We start from the raw sequence: 21,514 nt of genomic DNA on the forward strand, positions 1-21,514 counted from the left end.
TCCTCACTGCATTGCACTGTATCTTATCTACGATGTGCACTAAAGCATTGTCAAATGCATCCGAGCATGCAACCGTCTCAACAATCCACGATCTCAACTAAACGACGCATTGACAATGTATTTCTCTTTTTTTACGTACATGTATATATTGTTGTTGTTAAAATCGACGACTTCCTTTGTTTACATACCCAGTGAAAGAAAAAGAGACTCTCCTTTACTCCGGATTCGTGTTTGGAACAAAATAGTTGGGAGACGCCCCCCCTTGTGTTGGCATTGGTAGACGTCACAGGCTACGTCACTGGGTTTAAATATCACCCGCTAAAACGCAGAGACACTCACACGCACTACAAAAGTACACACGGGAAGTGTCTTTTTTTCTTGTAATATGAACTTTTTAAGGCTGAAAAATACTGCAAATGTAGGTAAATACACGGGTAGTACTGTAAAAAAGGGTGTGATGAATTACTGATATGACCGACTATCGTGATGTTTAACCTTAAGATACATTATTGATACCCTCTAGTAGTGAAAAAGTCATTTAAATAAAAAAAAAAAGCATATTGGCTTTAATTCAAATCCTTTGAATTTTCTCCCCAAAGCTTTCCTGTATCCAAGAACTTATTCCCTGACTTTGCAAACAATATAACAAAATCAATACCCTGAAATGTAACAATATGATCAACACAACAAAAATACAACTTGTGAATCTAATCGTAAAAGAAAACTAAAATATATCAATTTCATTACACTCGTATCAATCCGATCTCTCTATCCTGGTCATCGATATTTGGATTTATCTGCTCAGCCATAGTAATTGCTTATTAAATGTGGGTCTGAGACTTTTTGTGACCACAAATTGTTTTTTTTTTTTAAACATCAACATTTTTAAAACACTTAACTCAGTCAACATGTGTTACTCCACTCTGTGTGATTTGGTCTGTTCCTGCGTGTTGACTGTCAATGCGTCATAGACGTCAAGCATTATGGCAGCCCAGCAGGTGATGCGTTTGTATGTTCGTATAAAGTCAGTGACATGTACAAAACGGAATCATTAATGCATAGTTTTTCTATTTCAGTCAGTAATTCTCTGTTGGAACAGATTTATTGATACTTACTGGAACAACAAAATAACTTGAACACAAGTAGATGTTGACAATCGTTTGTATTTATTACAGTATAGCTTGGTACAATAAATCTTACAAATAATGCAGTAATAGGTTATAATAAACAAAAAATATATATATAAAATTAATGCAGATAACTGTATATCCCGTATGAAAACAGCGGTTGAATAGCATAGAAAAATAAAAAGAGGCCACATTTCGGCAAAGTAAAATCATGGAAGGCTTCACTACAAGTAAATTCAATATGAATTCTGTAGTTAAGAGAAAAAAAAAAAACTCACAAAAAACAAGTTTTGACCTGCACAAGATGATGAATGACACAGTATACTCTGATATTGTACATACATTTAACTTTATAACAACCACAGTCTGGAACACACACACACGTACTGAAAATAGATTGCAGACACCATTTGGGACCCTCGACAAAGACGTTAGGTAAGGGGTATAGGCACAAGTGTGCATTCTTAAGCCAACTCCTTTAAAGTCCCTGTCCACTCTTTTCTATGTACACATGTATGATGCAGAAGCTTTACTTTAGGAACGATGAACCATGGTCTCATCCCCCACAATCACTGTTATCTACAAGCATATTGGGGTCGTTATTAAAAGTGCCAAGATGTGTTTGAAGGAGTTATACAGGGCCACACTGAAAGAAACTACTGAATAGTTACAGTATACCACAACAATAAATAAAAATATAGCAACAATAAGGTTGTCATTTTGTGGGAATAATGTTGGATTTTTACCAAAAAAAGTACAGAAATTAACTTGGAAAAAGAGCCATAATATTTCAAGAAAAAACGCAAAGTTTCCAAAATGCATTTGTAATTTTACTACGGGGGGAATATAAAATATATGTAAATAAAGTTGTATAATTACAAGAAAAACACAATTCTTTTAAAAGAACAATTGTACTAGGATTAAGTTCACAAGGCAGGAATACATACGATTTAACGAATGTGTTTTCTCGTCATGAGAATGAGAAGATGAACTTCACGAGAAAAAGTTGCAATGTTACAAAAAACAAAAATTCTAAAGACAACTTCTAATAACTTTTGACTGTAATTTGTTTTCCTTTGCAGCATGGCCCTAATATCCCTGTGTGTGTGCGTGCGTGTAAGGAGAAAATATTGCACCACTCATTAGGTCTGAACTGATGATTTACACAGCTTCAATGGTCTCTGCAGCACAATGTACTCAAAACAAACCTTTGTGTGTGTTACTGCTAAGTGAGCGTCCAACCCTTTCTGGGTGAATCTACTAAATCTAATATGAATCTACTATGGGAGTAAATTGGTCATAGTATCGCTTCCTTCCAGGCAAAAAGAAAGGGGTCTAGGCACCCCTGCTGTGTTGTTTGTCCCACCCCCAACTTTTGGAAGCATATTGTGCGGCAAGCAGTCAAGTCATTTCGTACCAGCGACTTGACATCCTAACTTGTGCTAAATACTGACTTGGACCCGACTAGGATAAGAATTGTGCATTTGTTCAAAAGGAATATTGTGTATCTCACCCTCTGACACTCATTTTAGGTCATTTAAATCGACACAAAGGAGGGTATTTTTTATTTTATTTTATTTTTTTTAAATGTCACCACCGTAAGCGATTATTTAGCCAATCAAATGCCTGAAAAGCAACAGCGTTTGCCTTGACGCCTATGTTTCTTAATATAGTAGGAGATTAGATAGACATTTTATTGATGATGTATGCCATGAAACAATATTAAAATCCATAAGTTGTCTTTGAACATGTTTTGCTGTTAAAGTATTTTTTTAATTGAAATATTTAAAAAAAGAAAAGTTGGCATTTTCCAAAAGCTCAACATTTTTTTCAAAATACCCACGCTTGCGTAGTCATTACGCTGAAGTTGTCATTGTGTTATACTATGCATAAAATAAACAATAACTTGCTATTTTTCAATCATTATTTTAAATAGGATTTCTCTGTAAATGTTCTGAACTCCTGTTTCAATGACTGAATAAGGAGGAGGCATGCCACAGCTGAGCTCTGGTTGAATCAACAGTGCCTCTGCTGGTTGCAGCCAAGTAGTGCGCTCTATTTATGGCCATTAAGCCCATACCTACTAAGGTGTGTGTTTTGCTGTGAAGTGCGTAATACTGTCTGCCACCACTACAGCGGCACGTCCTCTCATCCACTTGTTCGGTGGACACGTCAAGCGAGGACGAGCGTCACTCATGTTCGCTCTGTCGTCACACTTGACAAATGGCCCACCAGGAAGTAAAAGCACAGCATTTGTGTTCCAGAGCGCACTAATTGGTCACGCGACTATGTCTTGGGGGTGAACAATAGAATTGGTTCTGATCAGGATCAGAGCTCACTGATTGGCCGGGAGCAGGCCTTGCCTTTGGGCATGCTCCAAAATGGCGTTGTAGCAGAAGTAGTACTGGTCCGGGGTTTGGATACTGAAGGCCCTCTGTGTTCTCATGCGCCGAACTGTCTGGCAGACGTTTAGCGAGCCCACGTCTTGGAGCTGGGACAGGCTGATGTCCAGCGCACAGAAGGTACCTGGAGATGTTAAAAAAGGCACAAAATGTATTCTTGCTATATCACTCAAGTGATATATAGTTTCGTACATTATAGCGATCTAATTTATCTTATTTATTATGTATTGTGTAAAACTAAGACATGAATAACATCAAATTAAAAGCACAAAATGAATGCCGACCCATCCACCAGTTCAGGTTCCAGCCAAGTTTTTTCAGAGATTACATGGCTGTTTGACGTGTGTGGTAAAAGGCAGTGTGCTAGCATGAATTAACTTGAGACAAATGTGCACATTAGCACTCAATAAGTCATCAAAACTTACCTTTATGCATTCCCACATAGTATCAGCATTTGACACCAAATATGAGGTGAAAGAAAAATGGTAAAAATACAGTAGTAGTCTATCTGTGCTGCGAGAGATAAAGTTAGCACACGCACAATGGACATGCGTCAAGTGAGACGGATGTAACAGAGAAAATCCCGCCACTTTTCAAAATAAAACATAAAAAGAAATTAAATAATGGAAATTATTTTTTCTTTCTGTGCGGCCTGGTACCAAATGACCCACGGCCCTACCGGGCCGCAACCCGGAGTTTGGGGACCACTGACCTAATGCACCTCTTATTACCGACACTACCATGTCCCATTTATACAAACCATTAATAATATACAAAAATGCAATATAACAATGTGCGTGGCATGACAGAATTAGCGATGAATATGTCCTTCATCTTCGAATACATAGTCTCTAAAACAACTTCAAATTCCACACCTCTACACTACAACATCATCTGGAGCAGTTCAGAATCAATACTTTTCTAATAACATGACTAACACAAACAAAATTATTGTAAAAGGTGAATCTGAAATCTGATTGGTTGAAGAAACAGCACTCCTGATTCTGAAGGCCTTGGGCAGATTACGCTGACATCGCAACACAAAGAAGTTGAAATCTGATTGGACAAAAAAAAAAATCTAACACACATACCGGAAGCAGTGCAGCCAAGAGACACTACAACATGAAGATAAACTATTGGGAATAAATTAATACAATTCATAGAACAAATGCGAGAATTCATGTTGTAAATGTAAGTCCGTACTTCTGATTGTGTTTAGGCCAGCAGAGAAGGCTTTGCTGGCCCTGACCGCCCAGCACTGCTTGACTATAAAGACAAAAAAAGCTTTCACACGTGCAAATCCTTATTCCAGTGGCTAACACCCGAGAGGTAGTTGTCGACAAAAGCGTCCGACCATGTACGTCGACATCTACTTAAGCGGGCACTTAAGGAGTTTGTCAACATAGACGAGTTGTTGACACAAGCGGGTTCCATTGTAGTAACCCGCTGCTAGAAAGCAATCAGCGATAAAGAAAAGAGTAAACATGAATCCACAGTTATGCTGTCAAGACCTTCTCACCTGTTCTACCAATTCCTGCGCTACAGTGGACTACCATGGGGGGTCCCTGCGGGTGGCCCATCCACTGAGGCCCCAAAGCTTTTATCATCTTCCTCTGCTGTCTCTTCACGGCTGCCAGGAAGTCTATCAGCGTTACCGCCGAGGTGGGGACGCCGTAGTCAGGCCAGCTGAGGTACTGGAAGTGACTGACTTGCCTCTGTTCACACGTCTGGTAGGATGATGAGGAAATTTTATTTTATATATATATATATATATATATATATATATATATATTTTTTTTTTTTTAAGGAGCGATTGGAGAGGATACAGTTTTGCGGTAAGGCCTTACCTCGGTGTTGTGCAGTTCAAGGGTGGTGTGGTTGTAGTGGGTCTGATTGTCCACCCTTTGATTCACCACCGCTATGTAGCCGTAGACCTCCTGCCCACCTTCCTCCAGAGGCCAGTACTGTCCGCACTTCCTCCGACTGCCCTCCTCTGTCCTTCAATACGCAAACATGACGTACTTCACGTCAACAGTAGCAGTATGTTCTCAGAGCCATTAGGTACCATCACAAAGGATGGTCAATTGTCTTTTCACAAATGGTTTACCTGGTAGTCATGACGATAACAAGCACATTTTGTTCCCAAACCATTCTCCAGAAGTCACCGTAGGTCTTTTCCAGTGGGCCTAGTATGACAAGTATAATGAAATCAATGTATTGTACAGTATATACTGTAAATAAGCCCATTGGATGGCTTTTGCAAGTCACCTCCTACTTTGGGTGTCTTAAACTGTTTCAAATTACGTAAACCTATTGGTTGCTTCAGCTCTTGTAGCCAGATATTAAGAACCATATTAGGACTGGTGGGCCACAGGGTTCAATGCTAGAGCCACATTAATTATATATGCATAGCCTTTATACACATGAGATAGTAACATAAAGTCTTAATCATTCACCCAAAATTGAAATTGTAGATATTTAAACATTCTAGTAGGACTGGGCGATATAAACCAAAACTCATATCTCGAAAGATTTAGGTTGTATATCGATATATGATACATATCCCAATATTTTTTCAGGAAAGTGAGGTTAGACAAAATCAAAGCCAAATATGTGTAAAATAAATACTTAGCATGAGGATGTTTTCTGAAATTGTAAAGCGTCATGCAAGATGCACATAAAAAAAATCTTATCTAAAAATAACCTCTAACATAAAGTAGGCCATTCTCTTTTTGAAATAAATATATAATCTTTTTTACAACAAACCTTTAGCTATGCTCAAATCCTCAGCTAATAACAAAAGAACAAAATATGAAGGAGCGCCCGGTTTAAGAGAAAGTTTTAAAATGTCAGCAACTCAGAAATACTTTAAATTGAGCAGTACTATTTTTTTTAGGTAAACATTTTTAGAAGACACAAGCATGTCCTTATTTTGTGCCAGGAAGACCAACCTGTCAACTGCATCAGGCTTAGCAACTGTCTGTCTAACTTCCTTTGTACATTTGTGGTAGAGCTTGTTGTGCTAAATAATTGTGACTGCGAAGCTCGTTGGACATCGCGAGTCCATCATTTTCAGCAGGGTTTTAAAGCCGTTTTTTCCACTGCTGCAACGGTGACCATATCTTAGCAATGTGATAGGACACCTCTTTATAATAGCACACCACTTTGCTTTACCTTTCATGAGGAACGCAACAGGAGCTCGGCAGACACCGCGCAGCTTCGTATTGGAGTTTGTGCCAACTTTTAAGGTGGTGAAAAATATCTTTTTAATGCTCTGAATTCGAAGTACCTCCACATTACTGAGCTACCGCTTATTCCTTGCTGACTAATTCTTCCACCGCAGATGCTGTCGCTTGGACTGGAGTCACTGGACTTCTGCTCCGCCCCTCCTCCCTCCTCCTGCATGCAGGGATGAGGGAGATACAGTGCAAATCCAGTCTATATCAACGATATGGTTGGTTATGATATCGTGCTTAAAGTAAATATCGATATATCGCCCAGCCCTACATTCTAAATATTAAACACAACACTATCTTGGTGATGACAGATGGAGAAACAATAATACGATAATACTCTTCACAACAGTCGTCAACAACCTTTTTGAGCTGGTCTCGGCTTTTGCTGTTTTTTAACTTTTATTTTGTTTCTGCAGTGGTGCATTGACAAACAAACCAAGGGCTGCGGATGTCCCCTGGGCCGCACTGGGCCACACATTTCTTTGGAGGTACACATCTATGAAGTTACATTTATGCCTTAATTTTGAGGTAGCAAAGGCAGATTTTGAGCCAACTTTATATGCATTAATTACTGTTATGTGCACAGGCACATTGCCACACTCCCTCACGGAGATCATTCCGGGAGGGGAGGGCACTGATGTCATAATACATTTATTTTTGTAATATTTTTGTGATCGACCGGCAAAGTCGCAAAGATCAACTGGTCAATCACAATCAACGTGTTTGTGACACCCGCATTAAGCAATATACTTTTTGGGGGATTTTTGCCCATCATCCACAATCCTTATGAGACACGAGCACACTCTTTTCTGTGCGTTCTGAATATTGAATAACTGCTAGGACGAGGCAGCTAATAATGCAATGTAATACACCTATTCCCCCTATAAAGCCCTCTATTAAAACACTTGTAAAACCTCTCCAACGTTTTATCATTTTACATACATGCTGTGACCATGTAGTAACAGGCACATTCATGGCAACATGTAATACTTACAATATTTTGGTCATTTTAAGCATTACTGGAACTTCCGTCCTGGGAGCATTGATTTCACATAGCAACGAACGGTACTTCCATCAATAACAGCAGCATAGAGAGAGCGTTCGCGACCACTAATCATGGCAGACTTTGTGAGAGCCGCCACAGACGACTACTTTTTACATTAACTCCCCCCAGGCAGAGAATAATGTTGCTGGGTGCTAGGCCGATCCAGCTACAGTGAAACACTAGGCCATTCTCATTGCGTTAGCATGTAGCACTAGTGCTAAACGTCTCATTGACAAAATGAGAACATAATAAAACAGTCCGCTCTGACTGTGTTGCCGACTGATGGGATGGCTGTATAGTTCAGCACAAGATTTGTGCTCCCCGTTGAGCTAGTCAATTCAGCATAGTCATCAGCTAAAAAAATGCTGAGAGCAAACGGGCGTCTAGCTGAGACTTCCTAGCGATGTCGTCGGGTCTAAATTGAGAGCAGTATCCACTGCTTCAGTCTGTTCATTGGTAGTGTGTGGAATCTCAAAGTTAACCACATTTTCAGCTTATTGCCACAACATGTGCAAGGCATGAACTATAACCGAGCATTAGCTTTTCCAAAATCACAGGCGATGCAGCAGCTCCAGTAGCTTACGTTAGCTCTCGGTAGTGTCCTGAGACGCGAGTGAGGCGCTGTGTCACTACGCCAGAGAAGCACTTTTTGGGTGTCCGTTCCTACAATAACAATGCTGCTGTAGCTTGGTTAATATCCAGGGCACTGTATGTAAATGGAACATTGTTGCCGTTTTTTTTTTAATTAAAGAGGGCTCTATAGGTGGAAAAGGGAAAGACGTGTATTCATGTCTGACATAATGACTGTGGATGATGGGCAAAATTCCCAAAAAGTGCAGTTTTCTTTAAAGCCACCATACCTTGAGTACCGATGTATGCGTTCTTCTGTTTGTAGCCATCCATGAAGCTTGCATTGATGTAGTCAGATCTCTGTTGGAGATATTTGTCACATTAATGAGACTGAAGAGCTCATTGGTCCAGCTCCCCCATATTGTTTATTTAAAAGTGAACGTAAACAAAAATGCATTATGCATGTTTTGAAAAGCACCAACCTCGTTCCGTCTGGGTTTCAGATGGACTCTTGTTTGATCAAGGCACAGTACGTCTCCGTAGCGATTCCTCTCCAGATTGTATACTGCTCTGTAAGCAGAAATCATTATTAGAGACAGGTTCAATTAAAAATATAACGCATCAAAAATGTCTGTGAAGATCTATTCCTCACTGTGCACAGTGGAAGGTTCCGGGCGGCGCTTCTTTTCGGAGCTCCTCGTACTCCTGATGGATTCCGGAGCGCTGAAGCTTGCCCAGGTGTGTCAGCAGCTCCTGCGGGCGCATGGATTCGGATCCCGGGACGTGAATGGAAGTGTCCTCCAGGGGAATCCCCACCAGCTCATCTACGGGGTCCACGTGGCCGTTCTGGCTTGCCAGCAACTGCTGGTTCCAGCTGTAGGCGTCCAGGGGAAGTAGGCCGCCCAGGTGCTGAGGTAGGCAGTCTCTGGGGAGGTGCTGGCGCAGCTCAGCCATCTTTACCATCTGGACCTGGAGTAAGGAGAGATGAAAATGTCAAAGGATCTGCGAGGAGTAGTAAGGGAGGCTTTCCCGTTGCTTACTCGCTCCCGAAGTTTCTCCTTCAGCAGCAGACTGAGCAGGTTATAGGGCACCCGAAACCAAACCGGCGCGCCAACGATCAACACCTTCTTCAACCTGGCAGGGAACGCCCCCTGGTGGTGAGAGACAGCAAAGGCTGTTTGTTTTTGACACAAAGTTCAAATAACTGCGGAATCTCTTATAGTAGCAGGGTGCTTGGTCTACGGAAACAAAAAATAGCCGGGGTCTCTCATTAGCGCTGCTTCAAAAAACACTGGCATTAACTGCTGTGACTGGAGGCAACCCCCGATTTAGGTTTTTTGTCTCATCTCCACAAGATGGCAGTAGCCACATTTGAAGTGAGTGGTCAGCGTCCAGCAGCTTTCTTTACCTCTGCATGTGCTTTTAAATGTTGCTACTCAGCGCTAATCAGCAGCATTAAAGCAATATTAACAGCTGTTACAACATTGGTTCTGTTGTGAAATGTACTTGTTTTTAAATCACCATGTGGTCCAAGACAGCAACCTTTTCTTTTCCAGTTTATCTTGCACTTCAAAACATTATTAAAAATTCTAAAAATCTACTTGCAATAGATAATGCATTTTTGTCCTCTTTGCAATTTAGGTAAATAAACACCCCCGGCTAAATGTAAGTACTATAGTAAAGAATTATAAAGGGCCCACTGAGGCCAACCTTCAGTAAGTTGAGGATCTTCTTGCTCAGGTCCAGCTCAAAGTTTGTGTAGTTGGATCCAGCCATGTCGTAGATGAACACCAAGCCATTTCTCTGGGTCTCAAAGCTGCAGATGAAATAATCAGACGAATCCTGCGATCAAACTAACAGCGTACATCGGGCTGCTTACCTCTCCACAGCGCGATCCAGGAGGTAGAAGAGTGCCTGCAGAACGACGTGGTTGCCTGTCTTGTTTGGGTGATGAAGTTTGGCAGTGTACAAGGCAATGGAGGCTCCCGAAGGATCCCTTGCACTCTTAAGGGGGGGAAAAAAAACCTGTATTAACACATTGATAAGCCTGATCATTGCAGCACTGTGGCCCACCATTGTTGGTCAGTTTGCAATTTTAGGCTTGCTTCTAAAGTAATCGAGAGGTCAAAATAAGACGCTTAAAAAAAATGTTTTCATTTTTACAAAAACTGCTTTGTCAGGGCTTCCAGTATATTGTGCTGGGTTGTAAGGATGCACCATCACCACATGGGGGCGCTTGAGTTCACAGCACCAACATGGCATGGCAGCAGGAGGAGTCAAGACTCTTGGCAGTCAATGACTCCATCTTTTAAAAGGCTCCAGGAGCCAGAGAGAGAGAGAGAGAGACAGACAAAGTATAACATCAGCCATGCTACCTCCTTGAAGGGAATCCAGCTAAAAATACACCAGACAGGATATGAATAAAGTGTGCACCGTCAGTGGCGCTCGTCAGCAGGGAAGGACGACGGGAAAAGGGAAGGGGGGCATCTTTTATAGCAGGGAATTTGGCTAACAAAAGGCTAAATATATTTTTACAGGGGACTAACATGACCTTCGAAAAATGATTAGCACAGATTTTGCCCAGTGGAGGTAGAATGACAAAAAACATGCTATTTTTCACCAAGGTCCCATTGTATTGGAAGTGTGTTGTCCAAAATGTAGCCTTAATGCTGTAGTTTAGACTGTTTAAAAGTGATTTTAGGAAGCACTACTGGGAACACACAGCTTTGTGTCTGTAGCTTTAATGCTAATGAGGTGTGTTTCTGACAGTGTTTCCAGGAAGTACGACGGTGTATTTTATCCACTTTTTACATGTACACTTATGATTTTTCCATGTTGACGGAATCGTGGGATTAAACATGTTCGACTAAACATGCATATCGAAAGGGTGGCCTAAAACGCAGGCAAAATTTAGCATAAAAACGTCAAAACTCCTCTCTTACGGAGTGTGAATGGAAGCTAGCTGGGTTAGAGCAGAGCATGCTAGTGCGGCTGTGTGCGGCTTTAATGTTTTTCGATGCCCGCTGACATCATGCAAGTTCGGAGTGGGAAAAAAGGCAAGTTTCTTGCACCCAGCTCATCTTAACGGTCTTCAGGCATTCTCAATACACACAACACACTTCCGCCATTCAAAATAAGAGCGCTGTTTGCGTAAATGACCAAATGTCGGCAGCTGACATACGTAGGGCTCTATGATTTCCTATGATTATACAAGGGGCGAGCTTATCTACAACAACTTCTAAAGTGACTGATATGGGGAAGAGTCATTGGACTGCGACCAGAGATGGACGCCTCCTACCCGACATGAGTTACAAGATAAGCCAAGAAAAGTAAAAGTTGGCACCGGGGGAACCTTACCAGCACTGTGAACTTTCCACTGAGCAGCTCGGAACGCAGAGGTTCTTCCTCCGGCTGAAGTCTGACAATTCCTTCTTTGAGACGCGTTTCCTTGAGGGACCAACAGGCGGAGTCAGTTTGGGACAACGACTAATATTGCCAAATATTGTCAAGTTAACCTTCCTACCCTGTAGCTGTGGAACAGCTCGATGGCTCGGAGGACGTCAAACTTGCGCGCCATCAGGAACTTGACGGCCAACTCCCTGGACAGCGGCGACACTCCATGCTGACTGGTCCACTTGTTGATTTCCTCCAGGAACTGTCTGGTGGCCTGGAAGAGATGCGTCACAAATCATGAGCCTCTTTCATGCAGAAGATCCGGCATTTATCCGCACAGAACCCTTTCACACTTGCTGCTAGGCAGAATTCATGGCACCTGGCTCCTGAACATGCTATCAACAGAAACACACATCTCCAAAAACATCACTAGACAGGATTTATATGCAATAATTTAGTAAAATACAGCAAAAAGGTCCAAGAATAGTTGATCTGCAGTAACAAGACCACCATTTTTAAGTGACAAAACAAAAAGGTCAGATGGAATTTTAAAGCCTTGCACTAAACAAGTCAAGTATTTAGACAGCAGTCTTTCGGGACAGGAGCACTGGGGAGGGAGACAGGAAGTCCACTTCTGGGATTCTCTTTAAGAGCACAAAACACTCAGTGAGGGGCGGCGGGGCATGAAGACAGGATGCCACTGTCTCTCTCTCTCTCTCTCTCTCAAGACGACAAGGTCTAAAAGACCTCCGCTCTGTTCGCAGGCCTTAATATGCACGACGTGAGGGACGTGTGCACCTGACACTTGCATCTAACAGACACTAGTACACCGGCCGCTTCATTAGGCACACCTAATGACATCCAATGCAAGAGCTGCATCAAAAATTCTGCAATCTATTATTGTGGCTGTAGTTTGCAGTGATGCACAACTTACATTTCTTTAGGATATACAGTACAGGCCAAACACACACACACACACACACACACACACACACTACAACCCCATGGTCCCATCTCCATTAATAAGGCAAGAAATTCCACTAAGTAACCCCAACAAGGCACAACTGTGAAGTGAAAACCATTTCAGGTGACTACCTCATGAAGAGAAAACACCAGGGGTTTGCATCTCTATCACAAAAAAAAAATGACAAGACATAAAATATAAGACATAATAGAGTTATTTCATACTTTTTTGTTAAGTCCACGTGTTCATTCATAGTTTTGAGAATGTCCAATGTAAACAGAACATGAAAATAAAGAAAACACAGTGAATGAGAAGGTGTACGGTATATACTGCGGGACATTTAGCGCTTTTATCTTGGTAGGTGTCTACTTCCTTGACCCCATTCCAGGACAGCACAGGACCGGATTGTCGGTATGGAGGAGCTTTTTGTGAACGAAGGACTTTCATTTGGTTATTCTGTGACCATGAGTTCCATCTGTGTGTTGACAAGGAGAATGAAGAATGAAGACGTCAACGCCTCCATTAGCTTCTCCAGTTAGCCACTCAGTTGCCGACTGGTTCGCTACAATTGCAGTCAGCTCGACAGGACTCTGTCGTTATAAAGCAGCTTTTTGCGGACAAAGGACTTGGGTTTTGTTCTTCTGTGACTATTTAAGGTCCATCTGTTTATTGACTAGAAGGAGCACAGTAAAAATGTAGACTTCATCTGCAAGCTAGCCAGCTACGTAGCCGCCACTGCTATTGACTTGATAGAAGTCACAGTCTGTATGGAGCAGGACTCTGATCTGTTGACATGAAGAAGCACTGAGGTAAGACATTGACAGAAGGAAGCCTTGGTCATTTGGGGTCACGAATACATCAAAGTCAAGTTAAATCCAATTGATCTTTACAACAAAGACAACTTCCTGTCAGGTACATGTCTTTAGTTCTACTCTCTCTTTGCCGCCCCCCAACAACCAAACACACACACACTCATTGACCCTGACTTCCTGGAGGAGACACTCTTGTTTGGTTTTTCTGGTCGTTGGAAATTTTGTGTGGAGTCGCCGCTTATTTGTTTCCTGGAGGATGCATAAATATTTCCCTGACTTGCTCCGAATAGCGGCAATTCCCGCAAGTTCCCCCCGGCGTTTAGGACACTTACAGCAGTGCTTCTCAAATGGGGGCGACTTTCAATATTAGTCCAGACCTGCTAACATGTATGAATTTGTCATACTCAGCATGCAATTTCACTCTTACATACGCTTGTATGCTTCACAGCTCTCCACTTTGTTGCAGTTTCCAGTTCAGTCTGTACAGTACAGATAAATAAACAAATATTATCAGTTTCTCAATAGCATTTCAAATGGGGGGGGGGGGGCAAAAAAACATTTCTGTTATTTCTGTGTTACGGCTGCAACAGTAGCCTGTGTTTTTATTAGGAATTATTGTGGCTGTTGCTGCTCCGGGATCAAGTCTGGTGCTTTCGTGCCTCACGTAACATTATAGTAAAATTACTGCCACCTAGTGACCAGTGTAGAATGCCATATACAGTATTATCACGTCTGTGTCTGTCTGAACACCTTATATTTGTATTTTGGTTCCTTTAGCCATTTTTATGTTTGAATTTGTTTTATTTAGGCAAAAAAATACGTACAATTTGCAATTTCATTTCTGAAAAACCGTGATCGAGTGAAGCTGCAAAATTTGAACCACAATGTGGTGAGGGCCTACTGTATATTGGTACAGTAATCCCTTGTTTATGGCGGTTAACTGGTTACAGACTCGACTGCGATAAGTGAATTTCCACGAAGTAGGAGTGCTTCTTTATTTTCTTTAATTTTTGTGGTTATGACATAGAAAACCTGATTACAATCTTTTTTTTTAAACATTATTAGAGCCATGTAGACATGAAATAACACCCGTATAGTCACCTTCACACTTGTATTACCCAATATAGTCGATGTAATGACGATATAATAAGCCATTTAAGACAGTTTACCTTGTAGGGGAGCAGAATCAATGACACACAGGAAATGACATCTGGGGTTCAGAGACAAGTTTCAGCTTGTTGTGGGCCATGGCCGCAACAGTAACCCGGGTTATTATTAAGATTATTATGATGTTATTGTTAGTATTGTGCCTGAGATCATTTAAACCTGCAATAAAAGCCCGTTGTTCAAGTCTGGTGCTTGGTGGTCTCACTGAACAGTTACTGACACCTAGAGACCAATGTAGAATACTACATTCACAAGTTGCGGTCTTAATGGCTTATACTGTATTTGTATTTTAGCGCAGTGTTTTTCAACCTTTTTTGAGTCAAGGCACATTTTTTTTAATTGACAAAAAAAAAACCCACGAGGTACACCACCAGCAGAAAATGCTAACAAATGAACTCTGTAGCCTACATTGACAATATAAAAGTTGTTCTCATCACAGTGTCAGTGTAGGAATCAAATAAACAAAAATAAAAAGTATTTTAGAATCATTCACAGTTCTACTCAGTCAGTGTGAAACCTGGGCCTGTTTGGATGAACACAGAGCTAATATCCTGGCAGGAATCGAAAAAAGACACACGACGCTCTTCCTCAACAACTCTCAGTCTCTTTTGGAAATGGTGTTTAAGCTCACTTGGGACCAGAGAATTGTTGGATAGCTTTTCACCACACACCAAGCACAACGTAGTCGTTTATTTGCATCCCCAGTGAAAGTAAATCCAAATGAAAGACACGCAATTCTGCTTCAGCCATCCGTCTTTGCTTTCTTTTGACCTCCACTCATACTTGGGCCTTTATGTGGGTCCGAATTTTTTCCAGGGTGCAGTTCAGAGTTAGCATCTTTCCTTTTCAAAAACTTCTCCATCACTGTTTGGCTAGCCACAATGCCACAGTCACCGGCATGTGAGGCATCCATGCATTGATTCTTTTGTCTGTACAAAGCAGTTGGCTACCTGCTGCCACCTGCTGATATGGAAGTGTATTACATGGTTACTCTGCCGTTCACTACTAGACTGCACAGACACTCGACAACGGTACAATGTTTGCGAATAATAATTAGGTGAAATTGGATACTTTCCCACGGCACATCAGACAATCCCTCACGGCACACGAGTGGGCCACGGCACAGTGGTTGAAAAACACTGTTTTAGTGCATTTAGTCATTTTTATTCTTGAAAATACTTAGTAGTCAACCAGGAAACAGCAATCATTAATTAACTGCATGATGACTGCATATTCAAAGTGACTTGTACCACTAGGTGGCAAATATCTATGATTTAGCAACACTAAAAACATGATCGGAAATAGCATCCTCCTAAAACCATTTTCACATTTGAGCCCCAACTCCACCAAAATCCAGGCGCCGCCCCCTCCTTCCCAAACCTCCAACCCAAAATGTGGATCACCATTGACAAGCAAATGAGTGTTTTTGTTTGTGGAATCGTTTGCCAAATAGTGGCTGCTGCTAGCTTCCATTTGGATGCGGCGTTCGATGCCAAAAACAGGAAGTCAATAGCGTCGCTCTCTGACGCTTCCCACTTTCTCCATTTCCTGGAAGTAAATGCAACACACACACACACACACAATCTATCACATGCACATGCACTCTGAAACTCCCCAACCCCCCAAGAGTCTTGTGGAAATGCTTTTAACAGCTGCCTGAATGAAGTTCCGTTACATGCATACATGCATATGTGTGTTTGTGTGTGTGTGTGTTCCCTAGAGACCCTAGAGGCTGTAGATGTAATAAAGGGCGCCCGACGCCCTGGTGAGGGCCGTGGCTCATGCAGGAAATGAAGTAGCCAGATAAGCCAGACGATGCCCACGTTATCTTTGGTGTCATCTTTCTCTGGTTCGGTTCATGTATCCATGGTATGAGTTTGGAAGGGTGCGCGTGGTACATAAACAGTGTGACATCACAGCATGGCGAGAAACCGTAAGAACAGCAAAGACGAGGAAGGCTACAAAATAACCAAAAAAGACAACAATGGAAGACATTCTCCGTTCACCAGTTAACACTCTGCACTGTGTCTCGTTCCACCCCTTTAAGTAGCCCTACTAATGCTCTTAGTACCACAAAAAAAATAATAAATCACATTTTCCTCATAGGAAAATGGAATTAGACGTTATCTATTCCAAAAAGTGTTCGAAACCTGCACACAACTAGGGATGCAAATGTCTTTGTGATAGACGATTCAATTTGAATCTAGATACACAGGTTATGATAAGATTAAGTGGCATTCTTACAGTATTTTCTAATGTGTAAAAGAGCACATCATATCCCCAAGCATGCTACAAGGCACTGGCAAAAATAAAGTCAACAAAATAACATGTCAAATGTATATATTGTTTAGACACAGACCAAAAAAATACTTGCTGAATGAAAATCTTTTTGTTTTAACGGGATCAATATTTTACAGTCTGCATTTTATATCTATTTGGAACATTTAAGTTTTAACATGTCTTAATGTTAAATGGAAGTGGAGCCACCAAACTTAAGTTTGGTTGTATACTGTGTGCAATGACAATAGACATCCATCCATTCAGTCCAATTAATAATAGCACCAAGCCTCTTCAATAATGACACATCTCTTCCAAGCACAGATAGGTACTGTTTGGTTTGGTTTGATTTGATTTGAACATGCATGCAGGTTAGAATGGAATACATCTCATGAATCATTTCACAGTTCCACATGTCCAAAAGGAGTCGGAAGAAGCAAAGCTTATTTAATCCTACCCCCCATCCGTTCCACATCTTGTACAATACTTGTTATTCACTTCCTGCATTCCATGTAATATTTCCATATAATAATCAGTGTAATAATGAATAAATAATAAAAACCAGACTGACAGAACATAAATATAATAATCAATATAATAATAAATTACATGAAGACGAGCATAATAAAGCAAGTTCAAGACTCTTCTGCCTTATATTTTAGCAAACATCAACTGCTTGTGTTGCTTTTAGAATTTGCTTGTCTCGGTGCATTGTGTGAGTTCCTTGCTCAATCCGTTTTCAGCGTTGTTCTCGCATATAAGTGTTTTAAGTTTAATTTTTCTCTAAGCTCATATTGCTCCTCTCTAATAGAGAAATACTGTATGACGTTTTTGGGTAACAAGTTATTGATAACTTTATGCATTATTTTAGCTCTTGGAAAGTGTACTAAATCAGCAAATTTTAATATCTGTCATTTTAAAAATAAAGGGTTTGTATGTTCTCTATACACGGCATTATGAATGATCCTCACCGATCTCTTTTGCACTGAGTGAGTGAAGATTACTTTTATAATTATTGCCCGATATCTCCACACAATACGTTAGATATGCTAATACCAAAGAACAGTAAATAGTGTGGAGTGATTTTTGATCAAGAACAAATTTTGCTTTATTCAATATAGAGATCTCTCGCCACCTTTTGTTGTATATTTTTGATATGAGATTTCCAAATCATTTTTTTGTCTACTATCATCCCCAGAAATGTATTCTGTCTATTTGTATGTGATCGTACGTATCCTTTCTGCTATTTCCTAATAGCATTATTTTAGTTTTACTTAAGTTCAAGGATAATCTGTTTTTAATCAAACCATGACTTCAATATGACCATTTCATCCTTGACCTTTTTGATTAGTTCTTGTGTGCTTTCCCCAGAAAAAAAGGCAGTGGTATCATCCGCAAACAATACCAACTTTAAGTCCTTTGTCACTTTACAAATTGAACAGTTTTGGTCCCAATATTGACCCCTGGGGTACTCCACACGTGATATTTAAACTTGCAGATGTATATTCTCCTAGCTTTACAAACTGCTTCCTGTTTGCTAGGTAGCTTTTAACCCAATTCAAAACTAATCCTCTGATTCCGTACTTTTCTAATTTTGTTAAAATATTGTGATCAATTGTATCAAAGGCTTTTGTAAGAACCATGAATATTGCAAATGCACACGTTCTGTGGTCTATAGCATGAGTAATTTCCTCCGTGATTTCAATCAGTGCCATAGAAGTTGAAATGTTAGCCCTGTATCCATATAGACTACCTGCTAGTAATTCATTCTTATTAATACATTTGTCCAACCTGTTATTAAATAGCATCTTGATAATTTTAGAAAAAATAGAAGTGTATATACAAGTATTTGTCACATGGGTGCAATGAAAATGCTGCGTTAGTTTGGAAAAGTAAACAATCCCATCCTCAAAATGTCATAACAATGGTGGTTGTACAACATTTCAGACTGAGCATTGGGTTTTAACACTCCAGGCGCAACATTTCCAAGTAATCAAGTTACGAAGCGGAAAAGTTACCATATTCGCCTGTGTTGGTTTTGCGCCCTTTTTGAAATTAGTCCAAAGAGGTTACAAACTTCGGCATTCAACCTCCGGCTAGTAGCCAACTCGGCACGCTAGCTAGCTCGGAGTGCTTGCATTCTCATGGCAAGTCATGGAACATGCGCTGCAATCCTCTCGTCGGCAGCCCAGGCTCTCACGTTGTTCATTAGACACCGATTGCTTCTTTCACGATACCCGGGGCATGTCTCCACAATCGATTAACCTAAAGACTCATGGCTGATTGTTATCGATACAGGAGGCTTCTACCAAATAGCCGAATCGTTCACTCCTCCAACTGGATATCCGGTCGCATCGGTTTATCGTTCACACAACCACTGGATACAATTCAAATTCAGACACCGTTCTTCTACAATACAACTAACTTTAATTCCTCTTAAGTACTGCATTTCATGGAGTGTTTGCTCCATTTCATATGAGTGATTCAGATCAGTCAACATGTCAGATCACATCATTTTTTTTACCCTAACTAATTCAACAAAATCTTGGAAACAGCTCTCAGTAGATGACGCCACTGCAAACTACAAGTACAATAATACATATACTGTACATTCAGAAATGAGAATGATCTTTGTAATACAGTAATCCCTCGTTTACCGCAGTTAATTGGTTCCAGACCCAATCATCATAAGTGAATTCCCGGAAAGTAGGATTCCTTATTAATAAATGTAATATTTTCCGAGTTACAGCATAGAAAACCTATTTGCTACCTTCTAAATATGTTTTTTTAACATTATTAGACACCTCTGGACATGAAAAAGTGTTCCCTCGGGAAGCTGGAGCTGGAGCTGAAGGCTGGACAGGAAGTCACATCAGAGTTCAGTGTTGAGTTTCAGCTTGGCGTGGGGTACGGCTTAATTTAGCCAAAAAATAAGCAACATTTGCTTAAAAATGCATGTTTTGACTACTAATAGGCCATGTTCAACCACAAAACCGCATGATTAATTAATACTTTTTTTTTTCTTTTTTTTTTGCTGATAGAGTGAAGCCACGAAATTCGAAGAGCAAAGTGGCATTGGACAACTCTAATGCAGGTATTCATTAAAATGTGTAGGTGATGGGGTCACACGGTGGCCTAGCTGTTAGCACATCAGCCTTAGTCTGGAGCGCCGGGTTAAAATCTCCACTGAAACATCTCTTGTATGGCTTATTGTTGACTGGAAATAGTCCATCATTTTGAATGTGAGTGGGAATGTGTGACTGGTGACCAGTCCAGGGTGTACATCGCCTCTCCCCCAAAGTAGGATGGGATAGGCTCTAACTCACCTTTAATGAAGAAAAGTGGTATCGAAAATGGATGTATGTATACGTGTTGCCTCTTTCACATTTTGCATAGAGCGTACTTCATTTTTGTGCTACTGCGTGTACTTTTTCATGAAAATACACATTATTTGCAATACTTTGTTTAGGTCAGACAACCTTTAACATGAGCATAAACAAATATAGGAATCAAACTAGTCCGTGTTTTCTTGTTCTTTTAAAAGGCTGGTTTAGTACGATACACGAGTGGTGCGTTTCAGGACAAGTCATAAAATGGGAAAATATATCTCTCCTTTCTCCTTTTATAAGAAGATTGTTTTTGCACATTTTCCACAGATGTCCACCACCCATACCCACACACACTGTGTGGGGTGTTTCACACGTGGATGCTGACCAGCGGGTGGGGAGGTGGGGTGTTCATGATTGCACAATGACACAGGAACTGGCGGTGATGCAATCGGAGCAATAATGCGCCACAAATCGATAACTCCAGTTCCGCTCGCCTTTCGGCAACAGTAAGTCCGCAGTCGACCACTGCAACACGGTCACATTCCTTGGTGTTAAATCGAGGGGAAGGGGCCTCCAACTGGACCGTCAAGCACAACCCAGACACCCCCCCCCAGCACACACACTCATAAAGGCCTACCTGTTCTTCCTCGGCGGATAAAGTAGCTGCCATGGCTCCGATCCAATCACCTTTGCCAACCCTAGACACCGGAAGACGAAGCAGGCTTGTGGGTCGTTCAAGTATTCGTTTCTGTAGTTGTTTTCTTCGAGACTAATTAGCTTGAATGTGCCGTCACAAAAACAAACCAAAAACGTCAAGACAAGCTGGCTCTACTGTCAGATTTCATCCAGCACACGAAAACACCGAAAAAGGGGGGGGAAAACGAAAGGTTCGGCGTCGTTCGGCCTGTGTGAGAGCCTCCTTCGGAACTGTCCCCGCCGCCCAGCCCAGCCTCGGTTCACTGTTGACTTCTTCTCCCAGCCATGAATTGCAAGTTGGGACGTGAACGTCTCCTATATGCTGCAACGAGGCCACTTCCTTCGTCATACTCTGACCCCTGGTGGCGTATGATGGCACTGCAACCCAAAGCCTCTCTCCTCGCCTAAAGCAGTGATTTCCCATTTTCAATACCAGCTGGACTGGAGCCGGAGGGGGCACCCTGGACTGGTGGCCTGTCAATCACAGCGCACCTAT

General features: G+C 41.2%; 1 protein-coding gene and 1 long non-coding RNA gene across 2 annotated transcripts; one reads left to right on the forward strand and one right to left on the reverse strand.

The window, feature by feature from the left end:
* Window positions 1-1,149: 1,149 nt before the first annotated feature.
* Window positions 1,150-21,378, reverse strand: ptpn9a (protein tyrosine phosphatase non-receptor type 9a). The gene is made up of 13 exons (XM_054775159.1): window positions 20,960-21,378; window positions 11,904-12,047; window positions 11,738-11,827; window positions 10,260-10,384; window positions 10,091-10,196; window positions 9,421-9,531; window positions 9,033-9,349; window positions 8,863-8,950; window positions 8,671-8,740; window positions 5,637-5,715; window positions 5,377-5,527; window positions 5,049-5,256; window positions 1,150-3,653 (listed from the first exon to the last, which is right to left on the reverse strand). Exons 1-13 carry the CDS (start codon window positions 20,990-20,992, stop codon window positions 3,463-3,465), a joined length of 1,713 nt encoding a protein of 570 aa, XP_054631134.1. The 5' UTR covers window positions 20,993-21,378; the 3' UTR covers window positions 1,150-3,462.
* LOC129180882 (uncharacterized) lies at window positions 13,136-20,059 on the forward strand. The gene is made up of 3 exons (XR_008570311.1): window positions 13,136-13,546; window positions 19,794-19,900; window positions 20,035-20,059. It is a non-coding gene; the product is annotated as an uncharacterized LOC129180882 (long non-coding RNA).
* Window positions 21,379-21,514: the final 136 nt, after the last annotated feature.

Source organism: Dunckerocampus dactyliophorus, chromosome 5, assembly GCF_027744805.1.
Source record: "Dunckerocampus dactyliophorus isolate RoL2022-P2 chromosome 5, RoL_Ddac_1.1, whole genome shotgun sequence".
Lineage (NCBI taxonomy): Eukaryota > Metazoa > Chordata > Actinopteri > Syngnathiformes > Syngnathidae > Dunckerocampus > Dunckerocampus dactyliophorus.